The sequence below is a fragment of the Dufourea novaeangliae genome, unplaced genomic scaffold, assembly GCF_001272555.1.
Source record: "Dufourea novaeangliae isolate 0120121106 unplaced genomic scaffold, ASM127255v1 scaffold97, whole genome shotgun sequence".
Taxonomy (NCBI): Eukaryota; Metazoa; Arthropoda; class Insecta; order Hymenoptera; family Halictidae; genus Dufourea; species Dufourea novaeangliae.
In genome coordinates, this window is record NW_015373976.1 from 46,922 (window position 1) to 60,138 (window position 13,217).

At 38.2% G+C, this 13,217-nt stretch overlaps 1 protein-coding gene across 1 annotated transcript in view; it reads right to left on the reverse strand.

Annotated features, from left to right (window-relative positions):
- Positions 1-1,383: 1,383 nt before the first annotated feature.
- Positions 1,384-13,217, reverse strand: part of LOC107187096 — a 32,425-nt gene continuing 20,591 nt past the window's right edge. Inside the window, exons 10-14 of the mRNA XM_015575103.1 lie at positions 11,592-11,721; positions 11,338-11,527; positions 7,700-7,842; positions 4,527-5,933; positions 1,384-2,047 (exon numbers count right to left, since the gene is read on the reverse strand). Coding sequence (XP_015430589.1) covers positions 1,412-2,047; positions 4,527-5,933; positions 7,700-7,842; positions 11,338-11,527; positions 11,592-11,721 — 2,506 coding nt within the window. The 3' untranslated portion in view covers positions 1,384-1,411. The remainder of the gene's footprint in view (positions 2,048-4,526; positions 5,934-7,699; positions 7,843-11,337; positions 11,528-11,591; positions 11,722-13,217) is intronic.

Sequence of the window (13,217 nt, forward strand, 5' to 3'; positions counted from 1 at the left end):
GGCATAACCAATAAGAATGCGAATTTTGGTAACGCCTTCGGCGAACTTGGAAGAAGCGCGACGTCACACGAAACTCGTACATTCAAACCATTCATTCACATGAACACTCGTATCGACAATCACGCACTCGTATCGACAAAAGTCACTTGGACTCAAAGATTTGTATTCATTCGCAAACACTCGATTCGACAAGAACATTCGTATTCGATCACTCGCAAACACTTGTTTCGACAAGAACATTCGTGTAGCGGACCAGGACTCGGGTTCTATTAATGAAAACACCTATTTTCTGCGAGCCCCTTTATTGCGCTCTATTCACACTTGTTTCTTTGGCTTCTTCGCACGTGGTCACGCTCAGTCGACTAACTAATCTCGTTCTTCTTGCCCGACTTCACGCACTCAGTCATACCAACTCTCACTCATTTCCATTTATCCCTACACTCTTCGTCAGTCGTGCCACATTCGTATTCGATCACTCGAAAACATTCGTACTCGTATCTCGTATCGATAATCACGCACTCATTCGACAAGTCACGCATTCGTTCGATCATTCGACAAGACTTGATCACAATACTCGCGAATCATCAGCTCTACCGGTCGAGCAATTATACGATCCATTCTCACTAAGAGAATATTGAAACAGTTGCCTAATATTTATTTGGCGGGCAACAAACTTTTTTACATAGAATGAAAAATACATGAATCGATGTTTATAACGACGAATAGTTGTATTTAAAAAAATAGAGATGACCTTGAATTCTCTGAAACGCCACCACTCCCGGAGCAGACATAGGCGCCATGTGATGAATCACATGTAAGCAGATATTTTTTTCCTAATTAAACTTTTGTGCACTCTCTACCGTTTTAAAGATGTATCTTGGCTCAGTTGCGTGGGACACCCTGTATAGAAGAAAACAGGAGAAGCATGGTACCTATACACAAGTAGAGTCAACTATCCCGTTTACCCCAAAAGATTTTATGATTTCTACAATACAATTTGCCTTTTATATCTTCTTAGAAAGTCAATAGTCTAAATGTTATGTTATTTAGCACTTATAGAGTATTTGTATTGAGAACTAAATGTTTGTATTCTTTCTTCGACTTCTTTGAATTCGTCTGTACATAAGAGATGCTCTAATATTATCAATACTGAATACTCAACTGAAATACTAAACTGCATGAAACAAAGGGGATTATAAAAATGTATTTCTAAATAATCTATTCATAATTTATTAACTGACAATATAAACATCAATCATCGATTCTTTGGCGTATTTCCTAGCTTAATAGCGTTTCAAACAAATTCTCTCATCCCAGTAGGCTCTCCACGATCCGAAGTAACATCTTCCATAATAATATACCTCGTTATTTACGGCACAGTTATTTTTTTTATATCTCCCCGTTTGTCCATTCAAGTTTCCTCGTGTTCCCAGGTCCAATCCGTCTCCTCCGATTTGCTCTTCAGGCTTGCTTTATAAATTTCAAACTGTTCCTCCTCGTCCGGCCAATTAAATTTCGAAGAGTCCTCCTCAATGTCCGATTTCGAATTGGCTTTGTTGTCCTCGAAGCTGGTATTCGCGCTTCCGCCCTCTGTCGACGCAGTCTCCTCGGACCTCGAATAAGTCCTGTTATCCTCCGTGTCGGTGCTTCTGCTCCGTGAGAACGAGATAGATTCAGACTCGTCATCAGCAAATGATGCAACATCTTCGCACTCTGAACTCTGTTCCCCGCTAGGTTCTCTTTCCACAGTCGGAACGTCATCGGTTTTTGGTTTCAGTTCCGTCTTCGCTTGATCTCTGGCATCCTTGATGGCATACTTTCCATCTTCCTCGGACCTGGACTTCTGCATCTGCCACGCCTTCTTGAAAGGGTGTTCTCGTTCCTGCTGATCCGGATCTTCCTCGCTGGCTTGACTCTTTACAATTGACTCCCGTTTGAACAAACCTAGAGATGTGGATCTAGGTAAAGTGTCGGTATTCTCTTTCTTCATTACGTTCCATCCGGAGTCAGACAGTTCACTGTCTTCCTGTGACAGCTTCGATAAGTCCTGTAAAAAGAGATTGAAATATTTAAGGTGTTTCAATTAACCCTTAATCGGACACGTGGCGTCTAAGAGACCACGCAATGTATAAACCAGATATTTCTGAACTGGAACCACCCAATTCCTTAGTTTTGCGTAGTAAAGTAAGTTATTACTAAAACTACTTGTAAATTGTTACTACATGTTATATGAATTTTGTAAAAATTTGTATTGTTTTAAAAGCGCGAACGCTACGTGACCGTTCACGCACAAGATCTTGCATGTCTGATCATGGGTTAATGTGACCACTTACAGTAACTATTGTTTGAAACGATAGAGAAAAAGATCTGAAACCAGAGTGATACGGTTGAATACATGAATGTCTTGGTTAAAGTCATATTTTTCATTGGTTTTGGTTCATTTGGCTTTCTTAAACGGTCTAAATATTTATAATAAAATCATATGTGTTAGAAATTATGTACTTAAATAACTTTGAGTTTTTTAAATGAATTCTGTACTGTTAGTATTCAAGACGAAACTTTTGTCGAATGTATAAACATAATAAATTATTGTTTATGAAGAAATTTCTATATGTGATAAGAAAAGAATAATTTTACGATAGATAATATACGAATAGATTATAATAATACGAATAGATTTCTCAATTTTCATAAATAGACTCCCAAATTTACTACAGCCAAATACATATGTTACATTCGAAGTCAGGTATCTATCGTATTAATAAAACGTTTACGTTTTAACCCTGAACTGCAGACTTCTTTTCTCAGAGACGAATTCGTATTTTTTTTCAATATTACCACCTTGTGGAGAATGTTGAAAGCCCTAGACGTTTGAGTACTTTCAACTAACAGTAAGTGCCACACTATTTCCGAAGTGGTAACAAAAAATAACTTTCAGTTGATTATTAACAATCTTACAAAATAGTCGTTGTTGAATTATGCATTTAAGTAAACAATAATGACTTTCACACCCGATAAAAATACGATCTTGAGCACAATTGTGTGTCAAACGTAGTATTTGTGACTCAATACATAAACTTTCTTTTTTTGTTCTTTTCTTATATTTATGGAGATACTTTAAGTAATGTTTTTAACTGATCCCAAATAGCACAAAAACGTCCTATGTACGTCCGATGGACGTACGTTCCGGACGTTCTGTACATTCGGAGGATGTCCCGAAGAGGTCCATATGACCCCGTTAGGTCCTCGTTAAGATCTGTAAATGTCCTAGGAAGGTCCTATTTACAAAGTGGAGCGACCTGAGGACGTCCTGTGTCAATATTCTCAGAACGTTTCCCGAATATGTCAAAGTAACATTCCCTGTACGTTGTGGGAACGCTTAAAGAGATTTTAAAAACGCTATGGTCATGTCTTAAAAGACGTATAAGAAACGTTTTCCTAATGTTTAAAATTGCGGTTAGGTTTCATTCTGTGCAAGGTGACAGGAGTTAGGTTAGGTTAGTTTGTGTTTAACCAATAAAAGATTAACTTTCCTGCGATTTCCCCACTTAGTAGAAATTAAATCTATAATAGTTAGTTCCTGATAATAAATAAAAGGTTAAATTTCTTGTAAGGAATTATAATGAAAATATAGGTCTAGGGATTATGATCTCCAAGTACATCGTGTTTATTTCTATTTTCACAGCAAAACTCTGATTCGGTGTTGGTTAGAGACAGTTTAAGAAAACACATGTTTTTTCAACTTTCTTGAGGTTTTCGCACAAAACCACTAGTGTCGTTACACTTCTCTATTGGTTCTTTAAAGACTAACACCTTGTTCATGAGGTTCCATCACCTTGCACGGAATGACATTGGCAAAAATACTAACCGAAACCATCCAAAATTTAAGTCTTGAGAACATCCGTAGGACTTTCGGGACGGACGTTTCTAGAACATCCGAAACTTAAGTCTTAAGAACGTCCTAGGGATGTCCAAAATGGACGTAGGACATTCGGATATAAACTGGACATGAAACGGACGTCCTTAGGATGTACGGTGCTATCTGGGATGTATCCTATGTATCCAACCAATGAAACTTGCGTAACCCGTAAGCGATTGCAATGGAACAGAATGAAATTCTATTTGAAAATACAATTCTATCCGATCAAAAGAATTTTACCACGTTCAACACGAGTGACATCCATTAGCGTCAAATGCGGTGATCATAAGGCATGAGTATTTGGTGTGTCCAGAGATCACGTGGGTCGCAGGATGTTCGTTCTTTTTTATTTTGACAGTTCAAATGACGTTACTGATTTAGACTTTGTAACTTTCTCAGTTTTCAGAGTACGCCCCACACTCAAAGTTAGGGGTATCGGATTACAGGCTGTGAGCTCAGACTTGAACGTGTTAAAGCATAAATAAAAATGTAAACCTAAATCTCTGAACATTCAAGTCTTATCGCATAATAAATAGAAAGCAAAAGGTTCTTTAACTCGTTCCAGACGAAACGTTTCATTTTGTTTCTTAACCATTGTAATCCCTGCCTGTAAGGATGTCCTCTTGCTGTCTTTCGTCAAGACGAAATTAAAACTTGAAGCATCTTCGTCCTCTTCGACAGAGGTTATCTGACTACTGCTGGTATACGATCTTCTCCTAGAAGCGTCCCAGATAACCTCTTCCTCGCTCTGGGTGTCTTCTCTAGGAGGTGGTGCTTGTTCACGGTACTCCCTTCGTCGTATGTAGGCGTTATCCTCTTCGGGCTCGCTGCGTTCCTGAGACGATCCCAGCTGGGCGACTCGTGAGCCAACGCTAACCGTCCAGGAATCCATGTTGTCGTCCGCCGAAGGATCCTTCAACAAGGCTAGCTTCCCCTCGGCCGAAGACCTCCTCTTCAAAGAGGCTAAATCCTCTTCTTCGAGCAGGGACTCTCGGTCTTGCGTTGCAAGCTTCTCCATAAATTGTTTCCTTCGTATCCTCAATTCGCTCTCCCAATCCTCCTCGTCGCTGATCCTCGGTTCTACCGAAGGGTGTCTTTTTTCAAGTTTTCTCCGTTGCGAAATCTCTTCTTCGCTTTCTGAGGAGTATATTTTCCTCGCGTCGGGGGCACTCGACAGCAAATGAGGTCTTGTTTGTCTTTGCACTGACTCGTACTCCTCTGATTTACCAAATGGCCGTTTAGAATCTGAACTTCGAGAGGGTGTACGTTCTTTACCAACCAACTCCCAAGAACGATAATCGTCAGATTCCCTAGCCACAGATCTCCCTCTGGACTCGGATTTTCTGTAATTTCTAGATTCATCTAAGTCTTCCCGCCTTCGTGGATACTCATCCTCTTCATCGCTATCATGTGCTGTCAACCTCCTGTTGTCACGACTCCTAGACAGCGAACGTCTAGTTCGCTTAACAGTCTCATCACGCTCCTGTTGTGATCTGAAAAACTCTTCATCGTGCTCAGAACCTCGATAGCCTCTGTCAACACTTGTTCCTCGTCTTCCTATTTCTCTGTATACGTCATCATTTGTGAGGTACCTTCTGTCCAACTCTTTCACCGAATCCCAAGCTGGTACAAACTCGCCTTCCGAGGAATCATGGGAGATGAACGATTTTCTTCGACCTGATTTCTTTAAAATTGGCATGTCGACTTGTTCCTCATCTTCGACAACTTCGTTGTTCGACTTCGCGGCACCCTGGATTATATCCTTCTGCCAATCCCAACCGGTTGAGGCCACCTCATCCTCCTCGTATACTTTCCTCGGTTGCTGATCCGGTCGGATTGGTTTCTGTGTTTCTTCGATGACTTCTGATGCAGGTTTCTCCGTAGAGGAAACTTCTACGGTTTGTATGTCCGTGCTTTCCATTATAACGTTCTTGATCTCTTGCATGGGCAGGTCAAAGAAGAGAGTTATGATGATGGATACGGCTAACACTACAGCTGCTTCCAGAGGATCAATCTGAAAAGGATATTTTATATAATCCTTTAAATAATAGCAAAGTTCATAAGATTCGTATGTGTATAGGATGCCGCAGGTATTATGTAGAGTTGGAAAGAAGTCCAGCGGTATACCATAGGAGTAAGAAGGGTACTTCACTAAGTCTGCGTACCACTGCCTGACACTCCCGCCGTCCAATGGTTAACACTCCAAGACGTTGGGGCAGTATCCCACTCGGTCTCGACATGTCCCGTTCGGTCTCTTTGTCGTGCGATGCTATATATTCCGAGGATGTGTGTTACCGTTACTGCCAATAATGAAAATACATATACCCTATATCTACAATTGTGTTTGAGAAAGTGAGCATATGGAAATTTAACCAATCGGATCCACATTACTTCTGCGGGACTTCTTTCCAGATTTACATATAATATACGTTTCAATATTCTAAAGAGTAGTAGAGAACCTAGAAATGGAACAAAAAATGCCCTACACTATGAAATATACCTTCTGTACCAACAAACTTATAAAACAACAATTTTTTCATATCGTTACTCGATTACGAAATATTGAACTGTTCTGATTTAAACTGGACACACTGTATACTGCCGCCACAATCGTTGCTCCCCATTCTACAGACGCCACTGCCCTCAGCTGTGCCCTGGGAGCATTGACCGCAGGCAATGGCGGGCGCCTGTGCCCGCGAAATTCTAGGTTGAGCAGCACTGTTCTAGATGTTTGTAGAAAAGAGTTCATTGTTAGCTCAGGCACAGAGATAAGTATAAATCAAGAGCCTGCGCCGTAGACAACTGTCCAAGATGACCATATACTGTTATAAAACCTCTGAAAGTGATACACACATAGCTCCAGGCTGTGTACCTTTATAGAAGCATGTTAAGTGTGGTAGGATAAGAATCTTGTCGTCAGACGATTTTTATTGGCATTGGATCAAGAGACCCAAGCTCACAGTCAGTAGTAACATTACCCATTCACTGCAGTCACGCAAGCAGTGCCTTTGGAAATATGGCCATTAGATCATACCCTATTTTCACGAACAGCTGGAAAGTCTAGGCCAATAATTTGTTTCTATTTGGTTCACCCAGATGCGTAAACAACATGTTCTATTATAGAAGCATATTGTAACTTTGAAGCATTATTAACGTACAATGAAAATAGATCCGGCATAGTATCATAAGATACTTCTTGCTCCAGTTAAGTTCTCCTGCTACCGTTCAAAATACTTTACAGTAAAATACTGACAGTAAGTTTACAAATTAACTCACATAATTGAGAGAAATAATATCTTTCCTTTTGTTGTAGACGTGGAGTAATAATAAGGGAAATATTTGTGTGGGGAAACAAAATCTGTTCTTGAGTGACGATATAACTTTTAAAACTATAACTTTTAAATATATAAACTTTTATTTTAAATTGAATCTTTTATTTCAACTACTGGAATTATTTTATATTTGGAATCCTAAAATTGTTAACTGCTATTGTGATATGTTCGTATTGTTTGGAAACTAATTGCAAATTGTATTTAACGAGAATGTTTGTCTTTTTTTTAAATAATTTTGTAGATACACATATGGGTTGACTTACATCTTAAATGCCTCAAGTTCAATTTTTTCTCATGAATTCATTACTATTATTATAAAATATTGTTTATAGTACAAAAGTAAGAATCTAGTGACATTTCTTTGAAAACGAATGATTTCAGAAACACTACTGCATAATGATTCTTAACAGAATTAATGTTGTGGTTTATATTTACTTCTTTTACTTACAGCTCTAAGTAGCTGAAACTCGGTTGAGTATCTTGTGGTCCCTACGTTGAAGAAGAATACTGCAAATTGCGTCAAGTATACTGCATACGATATTCTGCTAAAGATTACTAACCAATGATTCGACATGAACCTATTGATTATTCCTAGGAAAATAAGAATTATGATTATTTACAATCGTTCAATTTGCATCAAAATTTTGTTTTATTTACTAAGGACAGAGCTGTTTAACAGTCTTCAGAAATGGTTCTTCCTTAAATAAGATGAAACAACATTTTATAAATGGATTTTCAAAATTGTTTTAACCTGATTTTTAAATGTTAATAATAATAAGTACAGCATAATTATGGTATGTGGATGAATGTGGCATGGATCGGTCGTGGGTATGTTTGTAGCGAAACGTGATAGATTTCCAAGAGCGCAGTAAGAATTAGATTTGCTTAGTTTCGTGTGACTGTTTCGTCGGGTATTGGGTGATTGGAATTTCTACGAATAGTTGCGTAGTTCGAGAGCGAGGGATGTAAGGCATCGGTGTATGTTGTAGGTGTGGATGCTGAAGACAGGGCATGGTTTCGAGTCAGTTTGTCAGATGAAAGTAGAGTTACCAGTCGTTGTCGTAGATTAGTCGTTGGTCGTGTGTTGTAATTCAGTCGTTTTGTTGTTTTATGTTATAGTTTTAAATTAAATATAGTCCTTATTATTGTAATTTATTGTGTGTCAATTGTTTCATTACCCGCATCCGTGTACATATAGTCCCTACATTGAAGAACTTTTTCGTTCCCAAATGGTATGTTTGAATATAAGCGTTCAATATTGTTCAAATGCCCACCCTTCGTTTTTTTAAAAGCTTTTACGTCTTCAATAATAGAAAAATTCACGTATTGAATTGTACTTATTACATAATATACTTTTGAATAAGCAGAAGATTAAGGACTAAGTCGTGCTAAGCTTTTACAGATTTTGATAACATTAAGAAACAATCACTTAGAACTATAACGGGTTAATAATAACAAAACAAAAATCCCAGTGTCGAAGTAATAATACATAAAATAATTCTCATTATTACAGAAATTCTTAGGACTGACACTGAAATTTTCTTATAGGAAGAATATGAACCATCCATTACCACAATACAAAATTCTAACACAGAAACTTAGTACAAAATTAATTGTTTGAATGAAATCAAATCGAATAGTGCTTGCAATCCATAAACTTTTATATAATTAACAAGAAGTGTCTTTGAGAATTCGTAAACAGGGTATCTGTTTTAACTGGACCTGGTCGATTACCTCGTAAAATAGTGAAGGTATAAAAAATCTTTCTTACAAAAATTGTGTGATATGGAGGGTGAAATAATGTGATATAAATATTCTTTTGGCAGGTAGAGTAGTAAGGGAAATTTCAAAGTCAAATTAATTTTTTACAATAGAAGGTGATATATTTTTGATAAGATTTGTTGAGACGATTTATATGTTATAAGATCACTAATTGTAAGTATACTAAGAAGTCTACGTGATCACAGGTTGTGTGCTACCAAACCTTACGTAATCGTGCTACGCGACTCTCATTAATCTGACTACTTAACATCTTTATGACTTCCTACTACACTCAACGATCATATATAGCACATCGATGAACTCGGCTCAACAAACGCTATCATATTATGACAAAAAATATAGCATTTCGTATAGAAAAGTTAACTGGTCCTTGAAATCTCTCCGAATCTGCAAAAAAATTATGTATACCACATGTCCCCGTTCATACCAAAAAAATTTTTCAGAACATTTTTTTAATAACTTCAGTTTTTTACAAGATATTCCGGTAATTATTCGGAATTGGAGAGTCCTCACCGATTACAATAACCTCGAAATATGTTGTCAAGGTCATCACTCTGAATACCTTTTCCCCATACATATTATCGCCGCTCGGCCTTAGTTTGCCAGATATTCAAGAAAATATGTTTGATGTCTTTATTGTATGACCAATTTAACATATTACATATTTAAGGCATTATACTGATTTGAGTTACTTAGAGCCAGTTAAAAAGAAAAAACTACTGTTCAAAGCATTATACTGATTTGAGTTGGTTAAAGGTAGTTAAAAAATACTGGGGGTTGCCCCGCGGGTGGCGCGATTCATAGGGTCCCAGCCGCGATGACCCTCGCGTCGCCCGCGGGGCAACCGGGCCGAGGGGGTGGTACTGGGGTTACTACCTCCTTTCGCGGTCGGCCCACGAAAAGACAGCGTCGAGAGGTGACCCCTCGGCGCTGTAGGTAGGAGGTAGAGGGGCGGCATCACAGCCGTCCCGGGGCGGGGCGCGGGAGGGGGCAATCGCTCCACCTCCAGAGAAGAGCCCTTGCTTTAAACACCTATAGTGGAGGGCAATGGGCGGGGCTGGCCGCGGTCATGCCGATCGTTTCCGTTGCCAGCCCTACACCCAAGGGTCACCGGAAGGTTTTTAGTGGGTGAAACCTCACATTGGCCGTCACCGCCCCCAGCGGAGGCGGTGCACCTTTTCAAGGTTTTCCCCCGTAAAAAAAAAATTAGTTAAAAAATACTATACAGGGTGTTCCGAAATAGGTGTGAGTCCTTGAAAGAACCCTGACCAATCAAAGCGCAAGTCTGCCAGCTAAGCTCCCGCGGTAGCGTTGTCTATGCGCTGCACTTGTACTACGAACAAGTAAGTCGGCATGAATCGAAGAAAACTGTGCAGAATAGCAAATGAAAGAGACATCACAAATAAAATCGAACTTTTTATTTTCATTTGCTATTACACGCAGTTCCGTTCAATGCCTGCCGACTTGCTTATTCGTAGTACAAGAGCAGCGCGTAGCCAACTCTACCGCGAGAGCTCAGCTGGCATACTCGCACTCTGATTGGTCGGAGTTTTTTGTTGATATAATCGTTAACAAAACCTCGGAGAACCTTTCTGCTAAGGAAAAAATTACTTCAAATCACCCCGGGGTCACCCCTTTCAAGGACTTACATCTATTTTGGGACACACTATATTGTTTTATATATCCTATAGTACCTACACACCACACACCTCTAGCGTTGTTTACGTGCGAGTCATTTAAAATATCTATTCTATTTTATCAGTATTATCACATTGGATTTTTGGCAGAATTCAACGACGAAATAATAAAGTATTTATTCTACCAGTAGGTTTCTTAAATAGCTCTAACTAACTGAGACCAGTATAATGCTTTGAACAATACCTTTTTTGTTTTTTAACAAGTCTTAACCAACTCAGATCAGTATGAATGCTTTGAAACGTATTTTTTTAAGACACTACCACCTTGCGGTACACGATTCACAGGTAAACAAGACTAGAGCTGTGTGGTGGGTACTGTAGAATACCACAGACCAAGAACATAAATGTTGTAAACAGCAACATACAATGTACAGTATCGAATATATTTTTGCGAATATCTCGGAAACTAAATTTGAGCGGCGGTAACATGTATAGGAAAAATTGTTCAGAGTGGTGACCTTAACAACATATTTCAAGGTCATTGAAATCGGTGAAGACGCCCCTATTCCAAATAATTACCGATATTCCACCGGGTCCAGTTAAAATAGACACCCTATGGTAGTAAATATAAATAGTTATCATACGTATACAACATTAAAAGTCGTACCTCCATGATTCGTATGGCACGCAAATATGAACCAGCATATGGCCAAGGCCCACACGACTGGACAGATCACAGCGTAATTCGTCGCTTCTTCAACATCGTATACGTAATCTCTTCTGGCTAGATGCCAAGGTGAAAATAACGACCATGATCCTAAAGCCATTGCGATCAACCAACCCAAGATCACTAACACCTAAAAGTAGTAGATCAACATTTCCTCTCTGAGAAATAGACTATGGACTGTATTCAAAGGTTACCTTGTGGATTCTGACGTTCTTTCCAGTATAATGCAGTAACACACCGAGTCCCACGCCGAATACATACGGCGTGGCTCTATGCAATGGTAGCATATACGTTAAATTGGCAGTCTTGTAAAGGTGCTTTAATCTAGAATCAATAAATCGCACTTTGATCAGTTCTTCGAAATTTCTACGAAAGATCGAATCAGAATAATGTGGAATTGAGAAATAAAATGGATCTTTAATTCTCTTGACACTTTTGCAACAGTTATTTTCTTATTCTCTTACAATTGGTTGGCTTATCTTCTAACTTGCATTACGTGACAATTATTGTAGGTGTTTATTATTAAAAGGAGGATGGAAATTATGAAAATTGTTTTAAAATAGTATGAATGTAATCTCAGTAAACAAAAACAATAGAAAGTCAAACTTTGGAATATTGAAACTAGTAGTTTGCTGTATAATTTACATTCTATTAACATTTAAATTTAAATTGTTTCAACTGAATTTAGATACTCATTTTTATTGGCTTGAAATTAATGTATTTAAGACACAAAACTATGTTGCGGCAACCAAACAGAATGTTTACAAAGACGTTATGTATATCATCAACAATTGCGAATGTATTTATACTTTAACAACAGAAGTTACCCAGATGTGAAATCAGTTTTGAAAAAATAGTGGTTGGAAATTATAGAACTCGACCTCCTAAGAATTGAAATAAGTATGACTCGCCCGAAAAATTCAGTATCGGCCAGAAAAATGGCGTCAAAATCCGCCATAAGCAATTCTGAAAATGGATGTAAATAACTTTCTTTTTATAAGTTTTCTGTCTTCTCCTGTTTTTTTCTGCATACATATACATATGTATACAATATGTCTATTTTAAGTGTCTACACTTGATTATTTCTGTAGGTATCAAAAATACGAAAAAATGTTTTAGATGAAAGTTATATGGTATCGAGGGGGACGTATTTTGAAGATAATTGTTTGACCTTGAGGTAACCTTGGAATGTGCTGTGAAGGTCACCTCTATATTTTTGAATAGAACTCCACATTTTTTATCATATTTTCCAATAGCTGACATCGAGGTGTATTCAAACCACTAGATATAGTTGTATTTGTCGTAATATTTTGTTGAGTTATTAACACTCAAATTTTACGTGCCGCCGGTATTAGCGTTACCCAATGTACACCACGAGGAGATTGTTCGGCCAGACTTTGTACATCATGGTGGTTCTAAAAAGAAGCGATTGTGCGTGCGTGCGTAGTGCTTGTATGTGTGTATGTCTGTTTCAAATCAATCTGACGTAAGATGGCTATCCCTCGATATGCGCTCCATTATTAAGAATAATTTTTGGTAGTCGAAGTTTGAATTCCTGTCCTATCTTTTTTTAACATTGTTGGTGTTATTTTTGCACACGCGTTTATTATTCTTTGGTGCATTTCCGTGCGACTACAAAAAATTATTTTTTGTCATGCAGGTATAATTCACCATTCTGGCGATATTTCGATAGTTCGACACTGAATAGAGTATCGAATAAATATTTTGAGGCGAAATAATTTTTAAGTAGCAAAAATGTAGTTGAATAACATAATGAATAAAATCAATGTGATATGCGTTCCATCATGAATAAACGAATC